General features: G+C 35.3%; 2 protein-coding genes across 3 annotated transcripts; one reads left to right on the top strand and one right to left on the bottom strand.

Moving 5' to 3' along the window:
* The first annotated feature begins 37 nt into the window (after positions 1–37).
* On the top strand, positions 38–7,349 carry LOC113686122 (protein crossbronx homolog). Of its 2 annotated transcripts, none has more exons than XR_016184434.1 (9): positions 38–446; positions 1,176–1,240; positions 2,704–2,782; positions 3,094–3,165; positions 3,763–3,819; positions 4,041–4,118; positions 5,669–5,769; positions 6,291–6,682; positions 6,786–7,349. XR_016184434.1 is itself a non-coding variant. In XM_027203723.2 (9 exons), exons 1-9 carry the CDS (start codon positions 121–123, stop codon positions 6,822–6,824), a joined length of 897 nt encoding a protein of 298 aa, XP_027059524.2. In that variant the 5' UTR covers positions 38–120; the 3' UTR covers positions 6,825–7,349. The 2 variants fall into 2 exon arrangements, 1 of the variants encoding a protein (XP_027059524.2); XM_027203723.2 differs by having other exon boundaries at positions 6,291–6,370.
* Positions 6,367–15,035, bottom strand: LOC149050820 (uncharacterized). Its single transcript, XM_089198366.1, has 9 exons — positions 14,605–15,035; positions 14,005–14,216; positions 13,278–13,339; positions 12,407–12,529; positions 11,564–11,650; positions 10,482–11,079; positions 9,761–9,871; positions 8,748–8,898; positions 6,367–7,906 (listed from the first exon to the last, which is right to left on the bottom strand). The coding sequence occupies exons 1-9, from the start codon at positions 14,653–14,655 to the stop codon at positions 7,793–7,795; spliced, it is 1,509 nt and encodes a 502-aa protein (XP_089054492.1). The 5' UTR covers positions 14,656–15,035; the 3' UTR covers positions 6,367–7,792.
* Between the last annotated feature and the right edge of the window lie 14 nt (positions 15,036–15,049).

Below are 15,049 nucleotides of genomic sequence, written 5' to 3'. Positions count from 1 at the left end.
TTGTATTGGATACAGCCACGCCATTTTGTGTACCGACAGAGACACATTCAAAAGATTTTCCGGCGTTGACTGCCCATATCTAACGCTCTTCAAACATCTTGTTTGTCTGTGGCTTCTATCATGCCTTCCATAAGTCCTGTTCGTTCGCTAAGTCCAGATCATGAGAAGGAATCGAAAGAGGAAGATGATCAAACCACCGAAATTTCCGGCCATTTAAAATCACGGTTCTCTCCCAGTTCGACGTTCAGCGAGAGACTAAAAGCCGCCCGGAAACTGATCCCTTCGTACCCTGGTATAGCAAAGCTAGTTCGATCAGTGAGTGAGAGCAGCACTTTGGCGACGAAGACGGACGAAGAGAGAATACATATTAGAGCAGAAAATGAAAGTTGCGCAACGAGTCAAGATTTTGGGACGTTTTTCCGGGAGCACGCCATCATGGTTGAATAGTGAGTGGATTTTCTTCTTTTAATCTCTGATTCGATGACGAATTGCCAATTTTAAGTTAACCAATTTCTTTTGGACAACAACTTTGCTAGTAGTTGATTTCATAATACTCCATGATAGTCTAGAATTGTCTTACTGTTCACGGGAGTTCACTGATGTTTAGACAGATGAGGATTTGCCAGCTGTAAAACTGAAACCAGAATATAATCATACACATATAAACACAACAATATAACCACACACACAACCCATGATTCCTCCATTTGCTCTGATGAAGGGCTAATGCTCAAACCGTCAGCTTTAAACTTTTTACAGTGGCCAATTTACATTATCAACTCTGTTAATAAAAAAACAAAACAAAATTATCATGTTAGAGTAATTATGTTAGTTATACATTTTAAACAGCATTGTGTTCTGAACATAATCTGTAGTCAGTAAATTAAATGAAAAATGTTGAGTCTTTCCCCCTCAGTCCTGTGTCTGAGTTCTGAATATGTTTATAATTTAACATACATCTTCAATGCCTGCAGACATTTTGTTTATTGTTCAAGGAAATATTTTTCCTCATCCTTGTAGACTCATGAAAAAATACTTCTAGGCAACTCTTACTTAAGATGTCCATGTGTATATTTAAAATGCTAAACCTCCAATAATTATAGAATGAGTGTATGCTTTGAAATTTCTTACTTTTTAAAAAATGTAATTATTTGGAAAAAATTGTCTCTTTGTAGCAAGTGTATGGGAAGAAATCCTCTCTCTGGAGTTTATGTAATACCATCACTGAAGTCATTACAAGGTCAGTTCTCTACACTGAGGCATATGTAGTACATATGATACAATTTTGTTGTTAAACTGGCATCCTTTATTCACTGTTTGTTTTATAGTCTTGAATGTTGTGGTGTAATATTTTTAGAATAAGTTGCAATATTCAACCATGTTCTACTAAAACCACATGAAAAATATTAATGTTTCTAGTTCCAGGTCTAGTTGTATTAAGGGCAGATAATGCTACCCAATGAATGAATTGCAATCCGGTGGCAAAATGTACAGCCTTATCCACCAGATAGAGTTTTCTCTAGTGGATAGTCCTATCCAACCTTCGAACAACCACAGCCTGGTATTCATTGTGATCATAAACAAAAATAATGGAAATGAGAGTGGTTTGAAAAAATGTTTGACACTAAAGAACTGGTTCATGCTTAGCATGTGAATATCAAGTTATGGATGCATGCAGGAAGTTTGGAAAGCACAAGAGAAGCGTAAGAGTTGCTGCACCTTAAGCAACTCTAGCTTCTTAAGTGCTCTCCAAACTTCCTTAGTGCACCCATAACTTGATATATACACAGTCCTTCCCTAGTGCATCCATAACTTGATATATACACAGTCCTTCCTTAGTGCATCCATAACTTGATATGTACACAGTCCTTCCCTAGTGCATCCATAACTTGATATATACACAGTCTGGGAAAAACAATATTGGAAAAACTATCTTGAAAGTTTTTAAACCTTGCAGCTAAACTCAACTGGATTGTAAGCATGATAGTGGAATTAGGTAGGACTTACACCTGCCAGATGTTATTTGTTCTGCCAGATGTTATTATTGACTGGAAGAATAAATTGTACACTAGCTTTATATCGTTGATTGCATCTACCCCTCCACACATGATTGTTATAAAAACGTCAAAGTTTTCCTGCTCATTAGGGTAAAGGTTTTACATTGCCTGCCCACTTGAGAAGGTTTTCCTGCTTTTTGATGGTGATTGGCAATGGCATTTGCACTCAACATAGGAAGCAGAAGGTTTAAATGTGGCATACCTCAAGTTATTCATCAACTTGCAAAATAAAGTGATAGATCTTGCACAGCTCCATTTGTGCACAGATGTTTGGAGAATGTTGTATGAAGATTGTATCTCTGAAAGGGTTAAACCAAGCAAGGGCAGCCTTTCAATGTGAGTGGTAGATCAGGATCAACTTTGGCCAAAAACTCTTTTATAGTTCAGTGATCAGACATAATTCTTCTCAATTCTTTCATCTTTTGAAAAATAAACTGTGGAACAGCATTGAGTGAATAGTGCTACTAAAGATGGGAAGGAAAACTTTGGAGCTTTTCTGTCAGAACATTGAAGTTTGATAGGCCAACAGAACATGTTTTCATCACTTGTGTGGAAGGGTAGATAGAGATACAGTCAATGGTATAAAAGAAATATGGCTGGTCGTTCTTGGTGCAATTCAAAGTTACTGTAATTTTGTTTACTTTAGTCTGGCATGGAGTAATATTTGTCAGAGCTGGGCCTTACAGAGATGGCATCTTCAGGTTTATAATTATTCTCCAAGATGAGTAAGTACATTTTAAAAAAAAGCTCATTTCAATTGGTGATATGTTTTGTAAAATTACGTTTCATAAGTTATTTTTTTGTTTACAAGCTACATGTTTATTTGTATGGATAAGTCCAATTCAGCTAAGGCTGGTTTAAATGGTGGCCTTGTAGTGAATTAACTAAGTAGATGAAATGTAAACATGTAAATCAGTTAAAAAGGATCATCTTTCAAGTTCACATACATCACATTCATTACATACTTATATTAATATTAAGATATGTTAATTGACATATTAATTATTATATATTTTGATCTCTTTTTAATTACCAGTTTTCCTGATAGTCGACCTCTTCTGAAATTGACCACACCTATGTTTCATCCACAAGTAAATCCAGTGAATGGGTAAGTATAAAACATTTGTTGATGGTGCCTACATATAACTGTACTGACTTTGAAACAAAAGAATACCACATTTTTCCATGATTTTTTCAGGATGATTTTTAAATATTTTCATTATGCATAAACAGATTAGTTCTATTGAGCTATACAGCAGATAATTGTATAATTGGATTGTTTGGCTTTCCTTTTCTTTCAACGTATATCAATTTCTTGTGACTCTCCATTATCTTCAATAGAATTTCATGACTTCTACAATGAAACAAAAATTTTATGACTTTTGAGGTTCTTCCATCACGACGTTGTGTTAAAATGCTCTATTGTTTTAGAGACATTTTAAAATGTGTCAGTGATATCATGATAAGGTTCACGTAGTATAAATGTATGTGAATTCATAATTAGCTTTTGTGGTATGTTCTAATTTCAAATGCCAGTTTTGAGAGAGCTCTGTGAGTAGCAAGACAGCTATCTTTTGGTGACCTTGTGACTCTGCAGCTCAAAACTCTCAACAAACCTTCTACACAGAACATAGAGTGCAGTGCAGGTACAATTAAACTGTTCCAAACTGTAGCTACAGTTCTAACCCAGTAATATTTCTTCTAGTGTCCTCAATCTGGATGAGTCATTTCCTCAGTGGGAAAGGGGTAAAAACAGCATATGGTAAGTCTGTGTCTCATACAATTTTCACTCTAACTTTTTTTACTTACCAAGTATAGTCTTGTAGACTATAATTATTGGATAAATTATTTTGCTTTCCATTGGTTATATAACTACAGAATGAGTAATACTGTAAATTTTGCGCTTGATGTCACAAGCATTACCCGGAGAAAAAACTTGCGAGTCTCCTAGGAATTAAAAGCCACATACTCTGACTCTTTCAGGCAAGTCCTAAAATTTATGAAAAGTTGCTTCTATAGCATAGACACCTGGGGTGCAACTAATGAAGAAGCTGTTGATCTGTAAGTGAAAATTTGTTCCTGTTATTACTTTAACATTGATTTCATGTACAGAATCTCTCCTTGGTTTTGTCTTTGTTTTACAGTGTAACAGTAACAGTTCTACTCAAAGTTTTCTCATTTACAGACACTAAACACATTTCAGATGTCTGTGTCAGGTCTGTAAGGCTTTCACCCAGCAATGGGATCCTCCTTGAGAATGTTATTGATATGAGCTTGTGTCATTACACTCCTTGGGTCAATATTCCTCAGTATGGCTTGGGCAAGCAAGTTTAGTTAATAGTTTATCATATTAACTATGGTGCTATTCAAGGATTTCCAGCCCTGAGAAAAGCTGTAACAACTCACATAAAAAAAAAAAAACAATTATATTTTTTTACATGTGTTTGATATAGCCAATCAGCTGCTGACACATCCTTGCCTTTTGTGCCACTCAGTCAGGTTGATAAATGAATGGCAAAGCCTTCACCATTCTCAATCCAAGGTTGTTTGTTGCAATTTTTTTGGATTATGGCCTCTAAAACACTGAAAAATCCATGTGCAAACTTTTCTAGAAGGGGAAGAAAACCAAAATACAGAAAGAAAAACCAAAAGTTATGTAATGAGTGGCTTTGGTAATGTATTTCTCACGACTGAGAACAAAAATCAACAGATTTGCCACAGGCAGATTTTGGCCATTTTCCTGAAAGATTCCTTTTGTCAGTAAGGACCAAATCAATAACTGAGAATTTTGTATGTTGAAAATTACTGAAACACCCATTGTTTGTGTTTGTGGTGGGGACTTTCAACATATTTTTCCATCTCGAGCCTTAGCATCAAAATACTTTATGAATTTTATTCAGGGATTGTCTATTGTTTCATTTTCATTCATTCATTAATAAAGTTGACTTTTCTTCTCAGTAAAGGGCTATTGTGTGGTTACTTGCAGATATGAAATTTTTCTTCTTATGTTTAACTTAACATCTCACTTTTGAGCTACCAAGTTAAACACTTAAAGAGAAATTCCACATCAACATGTGCCCTTGTGTTATTCTCTATTTATTATATAAACTAAGGTGTTACACAAGGATTTCCAGCCCTGAGAAAAGTGTAATTAACACAACTTGTAGATATGAAATTTCTCCTCTTGTGTTCAACTTGACATCTCACTCGTTTGCTGCACTCACTCATGAGCATTCGAGTTAAAAATTTGAAGAGAAATTCCACATCAACACCTGCCCATGTATTATTCTCTATTTATTATATGGCACTCAGACCAGACTTGTTTGTTTTCTATTTGCTGCTTATGGAGAATAAAAATACAAAGGTTATGACTGTTTCCATGGAAATGTCTGTATGAGAAACTCCCAACCAAGTAAGAACCAATCAGAACAGTTGGATTTACCACATGATGACCTTGTCATACTATAAAAAGTTCTTCTGACATTGAACATGTAACAATGTAATGTACTGTACAATCCTTCCCAGGAGCCATTGATTTTAGTGTCATGTTCTTTGCTGACAATCTTCTCTTTAGGGATTTTAAGGTAATTCACCATTATCCACTTTTTTAGAGTACATAATAGCTTTGAAGAATTCAAAGAAAGGGCTCAGCAAAGTGCATCAGAAGCCTTAGATTTATTTGATTCTGAGGTGAAACAAGACAGCAGCTCAGGTACGTGATTTTATGTCAGGTAGTTAATATGAAGATGATACTAGTGCTGTTTACAACTTGACTCCTTTAGCACCATCATTTTAGGTATGCGATGATTCATAGTAGTTAGGGCTCCTGCTTCTACAACCTAATCTATGTTTCAAAGCTGTCAAGAAGAGCCAGAATCTGGCCAGAACTAGGCTAGTCCTCTATTTTTAGGAAGCTACCTTCATCTCATTACCATCATGGTAGTTTTGATACCATGATCTTGGAAATTTGTTCAGCAGCTTCTTCTCTGTTTTAAGTGTAATCGAATGCATGTACATGTACATGTACATGTACCTGTGATTCACCTGGAATAGGTTTATTGGTTTAAATATGTGAATCAAATCCACATTCCATTTAATTTGTTTCGGTATTTTATCCAGTCCATGACAAAGCTCAGATATATTAGATATGATATCAGTATTCCTCACAGTGTTGAGATACACAAGGTTTGCTTTTGGCCTTTAATGTATAAGCTATTGTATTTAATATGACAGATGACGATGGAAATGTGTTGCGGCAGAAGAATCTCAGTGACTTGGCATTCATGGAAGGCAAACGAATGATGCTAGCTGGGGTGAGATGGAATTTAGTTTATTAACTTATTTATATTTAATTTTATTTGCACATTATTGTTGCTGCATTATATGCTACTGTACAATATACTCCATGGAAAATTATGTGGAGGTTCATGAGGTTACTTGGTTCAAAGCCTAGAGTGAATGGTTTAAACCCACATGAATGACACTCAATTGTGAGGTGTTACTCACTAAGTGAGGAAAGTTCAGAAAAAGAACGTTTTCAGTGACAGTAACTGCTTCTTCAACAACACGAGCAGACACGAGCCTAGAGCTTCCTCTTTCAACTTCCAACAAGTTTCTGAGTTGATGTGAGTACTTTAGCTTCTCTTGCCATAAATGTTGCCACAAAAGGTTAATATTAATATCATGTTACAATTACACATACAATTGCATCTATTTCTTATTTGACAGGAACACACTTCCTTTGATATCAGAGATCCACTATTCTGAAGAACAAGCAAAGTAGATGTGTATTCTTTATATATCCAACAGAAGTGTGATATATTGCAAATTTTAAATTGAAATGGAAATAATTATATGGACTACTTCAGTGTGGCATATCACATAATTATGCCTGAAATGCCAAATGTGTGTAGTCATGAACAAGTTTGTATTTCGAGGTCTAGACACGCTTGATGCTGATTATTTCTGTAGATGCCTACAAACAGTCATAACTAATTTTAAAAGTTATACCTCACTTCATGTGTTTTTTGCAAAATACTGTGTATTCAATATACATTACCCTCTTTGGAGAACTTAATAATTACTGCCTCTAATGATGCAGAATATTGTCAGTGTTTGGCTGCTAGAACTGAATAAGCAGAGCTTTATTTTATGTGGTTATCGGCACAATATTTATTCAGTGAAACTGTTGTTAGTTTTAAACTTTTTAATTGTCTCAGTTTTACTTCTGAAGTATTTCTGAAATGTACTGCTTTTCACCTCCAAAATTCAATAAAGATTTATTTATTACAAGTGTGTACTTCTCTCACAACCTCTAACATAAAAGTCAGTTGCATGTATTTTGAATAGAGCTTTGAAAAGAATAGATGTACATCTTTACTCATTAAACTGTAGGGTCTAAAAGTTAAAAACTGCAAAGGAAGAAATGAAATAAATCAACTTTATTATTGCCAAAAAGCTCTTGGATAAGTAATTAGGATTTAAAAAAATTATTCAAACTGTAAATACCAGACTGTTGCAATGTTTTAGTAGTTTGATTTCCTCACTATTTTGTTTACAAAACATTTTGTTAAACAATTCTTCATGCTATCACTAAATCCAACATGTAACTTTGTGTATTGTCACATGTATTGTAATAAATAATTGTGGATTTCTGTACATGTTGAGACTTTTTTAAAGCAAGTGAATTACGGAGGACATTCACTCAGGTAAATTCTGGTTATACATTCAAGCTTTCATGACTGCTCTTCCCTAGTTCCAAATGCTTTTCTTTCATTTGAAAGAACTTCCTTGACTTTCTTCTCCATGTCCTCCAAGGAAATGGTGACTTTATTCAATGATGAAAAATCCTGTTTTGAAAGAAAAAAAATTGTTGAAGTATATGTGTAGTGTCAATGTGAATCAAATTCTTAACGTGTAACCAAAAGATCAGAATGCCACGAGGTCTCAATGTGATTCAAATTCTTAATGCATGACCAAACATCAGAATGCCACAAGGTCTCTCCCATTGGGAGAATGACTGTGAGAGTTGTGGTATTTTTAAAGTAAAATAGTTCCAGGAAGATACTGGCTTGGTTCTTAATTCTCATCATTATTTAAACAACAATCAACAGCAAACATGTGTTGCTAAAAGCTGGGCCAAATTTTATGACATGCTACAGCTAAGTGGTGTAAGTGGTTTCTGTAATAATGATATTTTAGTCACAGCCATTTTTCTGTTGTTGAGCAAGAAAGCATAAATTGAGCTTGCAAGAAAAAGAATAGCCCATGACAGTGACAACAAAATATCACAAGAAAGCCTTGAAGTAAATTGTTTAACAAGTGAGTTTACGTAAATTTAATGTTATGCAATAATTTCTAACACACTCCTACAATCTTGATGACTTAGCAGAGACATCATTTCTGAAAACCTTTTTAATTTCCTCATAATGAGTTAGTAAAACATTCATATTATTTGTGTGCTGCTGTGCAGTATTATGTACATTATGGTTTGACCATCTATACAAACTGCCAAAATTTTAAAATTTTCAATCCTTGTTCCTTCTTGGGTAATTCCTTCCTCTTTGGGATTTGTCTCCTCTGAGAGAATACATTGTAATTATAAGATTTCTGCATGTAAACTGTTTAACGTAACAACATGTAACTTAGCTTGTTTTCACTTGACCATACTATAACATTTGTACTACATACCTTGTTGATCTGTTGTAAGAGGGGACCATGGTTGTTCCAGCAGTGGTGAAAATATGCAACACACATCTCAAATACAGTGGCCTTGTCTGCATATGGATCACAGTTTGGCACAAGCTGCCGCAACCAGTGCCATGACTTTGTGATTCGCTCTCTATATTTTACCAGAGAAAAAACAACGACTTACTTATAGATATTTCATAATTGTTCAAACTCCTGGGTGCATCTCTAAAAAGTTTCAAATAACTATTGAAGTTATTGATGACAGCTTAAAAGCTGTTATAAAAAAAAATAATGGATTGATTTTACAGCTACATGTACACGCACCACACTAATAATTCCTCAGATTTAGATTATATTGAATTCTGGCTTCAGGCTTGTAAAATTATGATGACTTTCCAAAAGTGTATCCCTGGTCCCTGGAAGTGTAATCTTTTCACCCTCGAGATCTAAATGTAAATATTGCATGCAAGAGAAATTCACCCTTCTTGGTCTGTGGTGGGAGTGAAAGGGTTGAAGATGTATAAAATTATTGACTAGATAAATCATTGGCAACCAAACAGCATATAGTAGTTTGTTCTCCTTGTGCTTGCCTACTGGAAAGCAATATTTGAGTTTAAACTGTCCTTATCCAGCCATCAAACAACAGGAGCTTGGTTGGCTGGGAATGCAACAGATTTTCCTAAGCAGACAAGGATTTGACTATATCTCTCTAGGCCTCCTAGTAATGGATGCCTATTAAACAGTCAAGAACGTGATTACATCTTGTTTTATTGGCCGGAACATTATAAGCTGGAACTATGAACCTCTCATCACACTTGGACAACTCAGCAATTTAGATAAGGAACTAACAGCCACATGTGGAGTACAATCAACAACCAGTTCAGAATCAGACTTACAGCCCATACAGTCTCCCTTTTAGACAAAAAATTAATGAAAAGATAGAGCTGCTGCATTTCAAGTGCTAAACACATACTGCAATGGCAGATCTATTGAGCAACTGTTAATTTTCTGACCTTCTTTTCTTTTCCTTGTCCAAGTGATGTTCTTTCCGTTCAAGGGAAGTCAGCCCTGTAGACCTTGGTTTCTTTCTCTTCAGTCCAGTAGTATCACCTTTGTTTACTGAACTTTAAACAAATAAATAACCAAAAATGTGTCAGCTTATTGCTTCTGGGATGAAATTATTGGAGTTCACAACATATGAAGACAACTAAGTCAACCAACCAAGATCAGGTTCTTACTAATAATAAAAATAAAACTAAAAATAACTGATCAGAAAAAGATTACTGTACTTCACTGCTCAACAGTGACTGATGTTTATTGATAGCCACTGATTAAAAGGCAAATTTCAAAGCTTTCTACAATTGAGTATTTTCCATACAGACTTCTTCAATGTAAACAATGATACATTTGTGTGGTTTTGAGTCTCCAGCTCTTATTGTCAAGGGTAACAAAAAAGGTTTGGAAAAGAGAACTCAAGGCACATGTATAATTATGTAATCTCCAGAAATACAACAGTTGAGATTGCAGAAATCACCTATATGCCACAAAGAAACAACTGTATACCTGCCCAGGTGAATAAAAATCATCTGGGTCAGAGATGGGGGTCACCAGTGAGTTGGTCAATAGGATAAAAAGTCAGCTCCGAGCACTGGTAGTACACTGTATATACAGTCTTACATCTTAGGAAAACTGTTTAGTTATATATGGTATGAGTAATTGAAAAAAAAAGTATACCTTGGGGAACAACTTTCTGCATTCACATTCTTTTCTTGGTTTCTGTTATCACTTTTATCAGCTTTTGTCTTTGGGGTCTTTTTTCCAGATTGATTGTTTTTGTCATTTGAATTAACACTTGCTCCATCACAGCTTTTATTTGCCTCTTTTTGTTTCGTGGAGGAAATATCTTGTGGCGTTTTCTCAATGGCCTGCTTCTTGCCCTCTTCTTTTGTAACCACTGAAGGTTGCTTCTTACCACTCTGCATAAACCCACTAGACATAATGGTGCTCTCTGTGCCACCTCTGTCTTTCTTTACATGAACATTACTTTTCCCATTTGTAACATGACGATAATAGTGATATGGATGATGTGGCAGCAGCTGTGTGTTGTCCAAACCACCCCATGACATCTGTTTTGCTGGGATAGGCACACCACTCTTTTTCTCATGATAGTCTTGCTGATGCATAGGTGATAAAGACATCAAGAGTGGATTAATGTGATTATATGCACTTTGTGTGTTGTCATAGCCATGTAAATATGATGAAACTGAAGGTACATGTAGACCCCAATTTGAGGCTGGAATTTGCCATTCTTTAGGACTTGCTGCTGCAGCACCTGGTTAAAACATGGAATTAGAGGGATTCTGCATTGCATCAGACTATCACATACATGTAAAACCACCAGCTGGATTAAACTCAAAACTTCTTCTCAAGTGCATGACTGTACTACTAACACTAAATAATTATTGCTTCATTTAGGCTGCTGGATGAGTTGCTTCATCTCATATACTGTAAGTAAGTACTGTACATTACTGTATGTCAGCGGCCAACTTTTGGTTTACATTGAAGCAGTGTTAATGTCAAAAATTCAAAACTTTTCAAGAATACAGTATCAAGTATTATCAAATCTTTACAAAACAAGCGCTAAACACATACTGTGAAGCAGACAAGTTGCCACAACTAGCCCACTTATGAGCAGGGAAAACTATCATTTTGAGGGAACAAGTGGTATGCAGTTTTCAAAGGCATGCAAGTTATAAATGTATTGGTTCCTTTCCCAGCTTGTTCCATTAGATTAAGCACTGAATCAAATATCATACCTTCACAATCATTGTTCCTTGATGATAGAAAAGCTTTATCAAATTTCCTTTTTCTTACAATGCCAGGCCTCTTTGATTTAGGAGTAACTGCAGCAATATTTTGAAGAAATTTTTAGGACAATGTCTCCCTTGTAAAGCTACATGAATCACATTATTATTTGGCAACTATATTACTATATTTTTGATTTACAAGGTTTGCAAGTATTCACCAGACTGAAGAGGGCTATATTGCATGTCACAATAACATGAATAGGAAATGGGCTGAATTTAAGTCAAATCTAAATATGTAACTGAAAGAACATTTTAAGAAATCCTCAAATGCCCTTACAATTTTCTTTAAGGGACCAAATTGTGTATGGCTCCCAACAACATTTTCAATATGCACACAGCCTCATTGCTCAATGATATTTGTTTAGCATTTGCTACAAAAGAGTTGTATGTCCAGGGAGAAACTGAAAACCAGAACCAACATGTTTCACAAGATGAACTACCAATTATTAAAAAGAATTTGGTTTGGTAGTTTGATTTGCTTGCAGTTAATTCCATTGCTTAGTAACAGTAAAAAATGAATTAATTTTTAAGTCAAAGCACATACCAATTGGCTGGGTAATTTAAAAAGTAATCCACTGTTAGATTGACTACTATCCTGGTTTTTTTTCCCTCTCTTTTGTTTTGTTTTGTCACTCTTTTCGAAACGTAATCTTTTCAAAGAGGGATTAATGCATAACACACAACTCAAAATTCCCTGTCACTCTGAATATACTCTGAAAAATAATGTAAGGCGTTCTACAATGAAAAAAGTAAGCATGACTCGACCAAACTCTACATGATAGATACATGTACCTGCAAATTGTCCTGGTTGCGTTATCAGACGATTTACTGCACTTCCCAAATCACACTCCAGTGTCAAGCATTTGAACACAAGCTCATCAATGTACTGCTCTTGCATCAAGTGTCTGACAGAATCTAGGAAAAACTTGTAAATTTGTAGTCGTAACAGCATTGCAGCAACTGTCAATCAATACTAAGAAAAATTGCACGCTACAATCAGGAGTAAAAAAGATTTAATAAAAAGATCAAATCATTGTTGAGAACAGTTCAAACAAGTCAGTCTTTGAGTTGTTAATTACTACATGTAGGAAACTTGTCGCTGAGTTACCCTTTATAAAAAGGCTATAATTACTTTTTGTTATTGCCTTCTGTAACAGTATATATTTACACGCTATATCACAAGAAACATGTTCAAAAACACATTGTAAATCTTTGAACCAATAGTTAGAAGGGGCAAAATATCTAAGATGTGCCTACATGTACATGCACTTGACTTTGCAAGGTTGTTATTTTTGGTAGGCATGCAATACATCACACCTCTCTATCATTTACTACTGTATTAACCCAAGCAAGATGTTAGGAAAAAATGAAAGGAGATGGAAAATCAATGGCCCTTAAAGCTTCAATGACATAGCTTCATCATTACAGGTACAATAAACAATAGATTTTAGACCACTCTCTTTTTCTCAAAATTTGTTTCAACAATACCTACATTTCTGCAGAGCCTCTTCTTGTACCACTGGTCAAGGAGGTTGGCTCTGTCTCAAAGAACTTAATATATAATTGGTCTTATTACCCTTCATAAAGAATAAGAGGAAGCTGCTTTGGCCAGTTACCATGATGGTGATATACAATAACCTCTGGGAGAAAGGAACAGGTTTACCTGACAGGGGTCCAGAGGAAATAAATACGATGGGTGTGTACTCATTGCATGCCTTTGGTGATCTGTTGAAACAAAACAGGTTATGATGAGCAAGTATATTTATTCATTGAAACAGCCATTGAGGCCCTGGCAGGGAAAAGAATCTACAGCATTTTTTGGGAAGCAAGCAAAATACATAAGGACAAAATAATTTTGGTGGAGAGAGATTGAGCAAAATGTTCACAGAGAACTTATAGCTAAAAGCTTCAAAAAGCCAGTGAAAATTACCCTGAAGTTTATATTGTCACTTATTGTCCACAATCCACAAAATGAAATCTTTGCAATGCTAATTCAGTTAATGTAGTTGCATGTGATACATATAGCATTTTAAAGGAATCCTGTTCAGGTAATAACTTCTCAATACAATTTGGTGTTGATATTAGCACAAGTAAATTTTTCAAAGACAACATAATTGCAAGAGTGCATAAGGCAAGTGCAGTTTGTACACATGTAGTCTTTGAAAAATTTTACAAGTGCTTATACACAATTTTAACAACACACTATTTAAAATCTGTGCTTGTGTTACAACTTTGCACTTGTGCTGCATGAAAAATTCACTTGTTTGCAGCCCAAACAGAAGTGTATAATTTTTTCGTGTATATTATCATGCATTTGATTGAACTTTATTTGACCACTCACAATGAAGTCTTTAAGAATGGAAAGACTTACAAACAAAGGGGATACTTACTTGATAGTCTCAATGAAATTGTTTTCTTCACAGTCTTCCAACACAATAAGAGCCATCCTCATGGAGGCACATAACTGTGAAGCTGATGCAATGCTTGATTCCTTGATAACAGTAAATTCTAATGACTCCAGCTTCTTGATGATGATTGTTGTTGAATCTGAACTTTTTACTGAGGACACATACAGGCATGCTCCCTTTCCACTTTCCTTTCCCTTTAATTAAAGTTGGCCATATTAATGCAACTGTTACACTTTTAAAATTCATCAAACCTGACTACCTATTTTATTAACTTACTATTACTTACTATTTTCACTTACTATTTAAAAATAGTAAGTGACAAGGAAGAGCTCCTTGTTCAAAGATATTTTCATTATTTTTTCGTTAACCACATTGAACTAACAGCTAATAAACAAATGGTGTATTTCTGACGAGTTTGTCCACTACAATAATCGACCTACCTACGAAGAGCTTTCTTTAAAAAAATCTACCAAAAACCCTCAGCACCACACATGCCCTATTTAGCACGGGCAAGATTTTTAAAGTAATCCCCTGAAACTTTTAAAGGATCGCACGTTGAAATAATAAAACATACAGACTCACCTCGGCTCTCTTCACAGTTGTGTCAGAATCCTCACTTTTACTTTCGACCATTGTTTAATTGAAGCGGCAGATTGTGATATGATGTTGGACTTCGCCCTCTGAAGCCAATGAAGTTCTTAAACCTTTTTGCCTTTCGCTTTGTACTAAAATACAGTCTGTTGCAAATCTCTCGCTCTTCTCGCTTCTGTTAGCGCTCGCCACAACCGTACACGTATTCTTTCTTACGTGATCTGTTAGATCTCTTACCCAGTTCTCACCTAATCGTACCATTTTGGTAAGCAGTCGAGCCAAAATACCTCTGGCGATAACAAACGAGCCTGATTTACCGCCGAAGCGTACCAGGAAGGTACGTCTAGTTATTTACCTTACCTAAATTCAGTGAAATCTCTGGTGATGTTGCAGTTACAGCGATGAAATATGTCAGGCACTCTATGGAATGGCCGCG

The sequence above is a fragment of the Pocillopora damicornis genome, chromosome 2 (assembly GCF_964200805.1).
Source record: "Pocillopora damicornis chromosome 2, jaPocDami1.2, whole genome shotgun sequence".
Classification (NCBI taxonomy): domain Eukaryota; kingdom Metazoa; phylum Cnidaria; class Anthozoa; order Scleractinia; family Pocilloporidae; genus Pocillopora; species Pocillopora damicornis.
The sequence above is the reverse complement of the archived record's forward strand: the minus strand, read 5'-3'. Positions and strand labels throughout refer to the sequence as shown.

What these genes read in the sequence shown, in the direction of transcription:
- LOC149050820 (XM_089198366.1), bottom strand. Translation starts at nt 14,655, where the DNA reads ATGGTCGAAAGTAAAAGTGAGGATTCTGACACAACTGTGAAGAGAGCC. An exon ending in AAGGAACAATGATTGTGAAG is followed by an intron (nt 11,080 to 11,563) that starts GTATGATATTTG and finishes TGTTTTAACCAG; the next exon opens with GTGCTGCAGCAGCAAGTCCT. An exon ending in GCAGAAAGTTGTTCCCCAAG is followed by an intron (nt 9,872 to 10,481) that starts GTATACTTTTTT and finishes ATTTGTTTAAAG; the next exon opens with TTCAGTAAACAAAGGTGATA.
- LOC113686122 (XM_027203723.2), top strand. Translation starts at nt 121, where the DNA reads ATGCCTTCCATAAGTCCTGTTCGTTCGCTAAGTCCAGATCATGAGAAG. An exon ending in ATAATTATTCTCCAAGATGA is followed by an intron (nt 2,783 to 3,093) that starts GTAAGTACATTT and finishes TTTAATTACCAG; the next exon opens with TTTTCCTGATAGTCGACCTC. An exon ending in AACGAATGATGCTAGCTGGG is followed by an intron (nt 6,371 to 6,785) that starts GTGAGATGGAAT and finishes CTTATTTGACAG; the next exon opens with GAACACACTTCCTTTGATAT.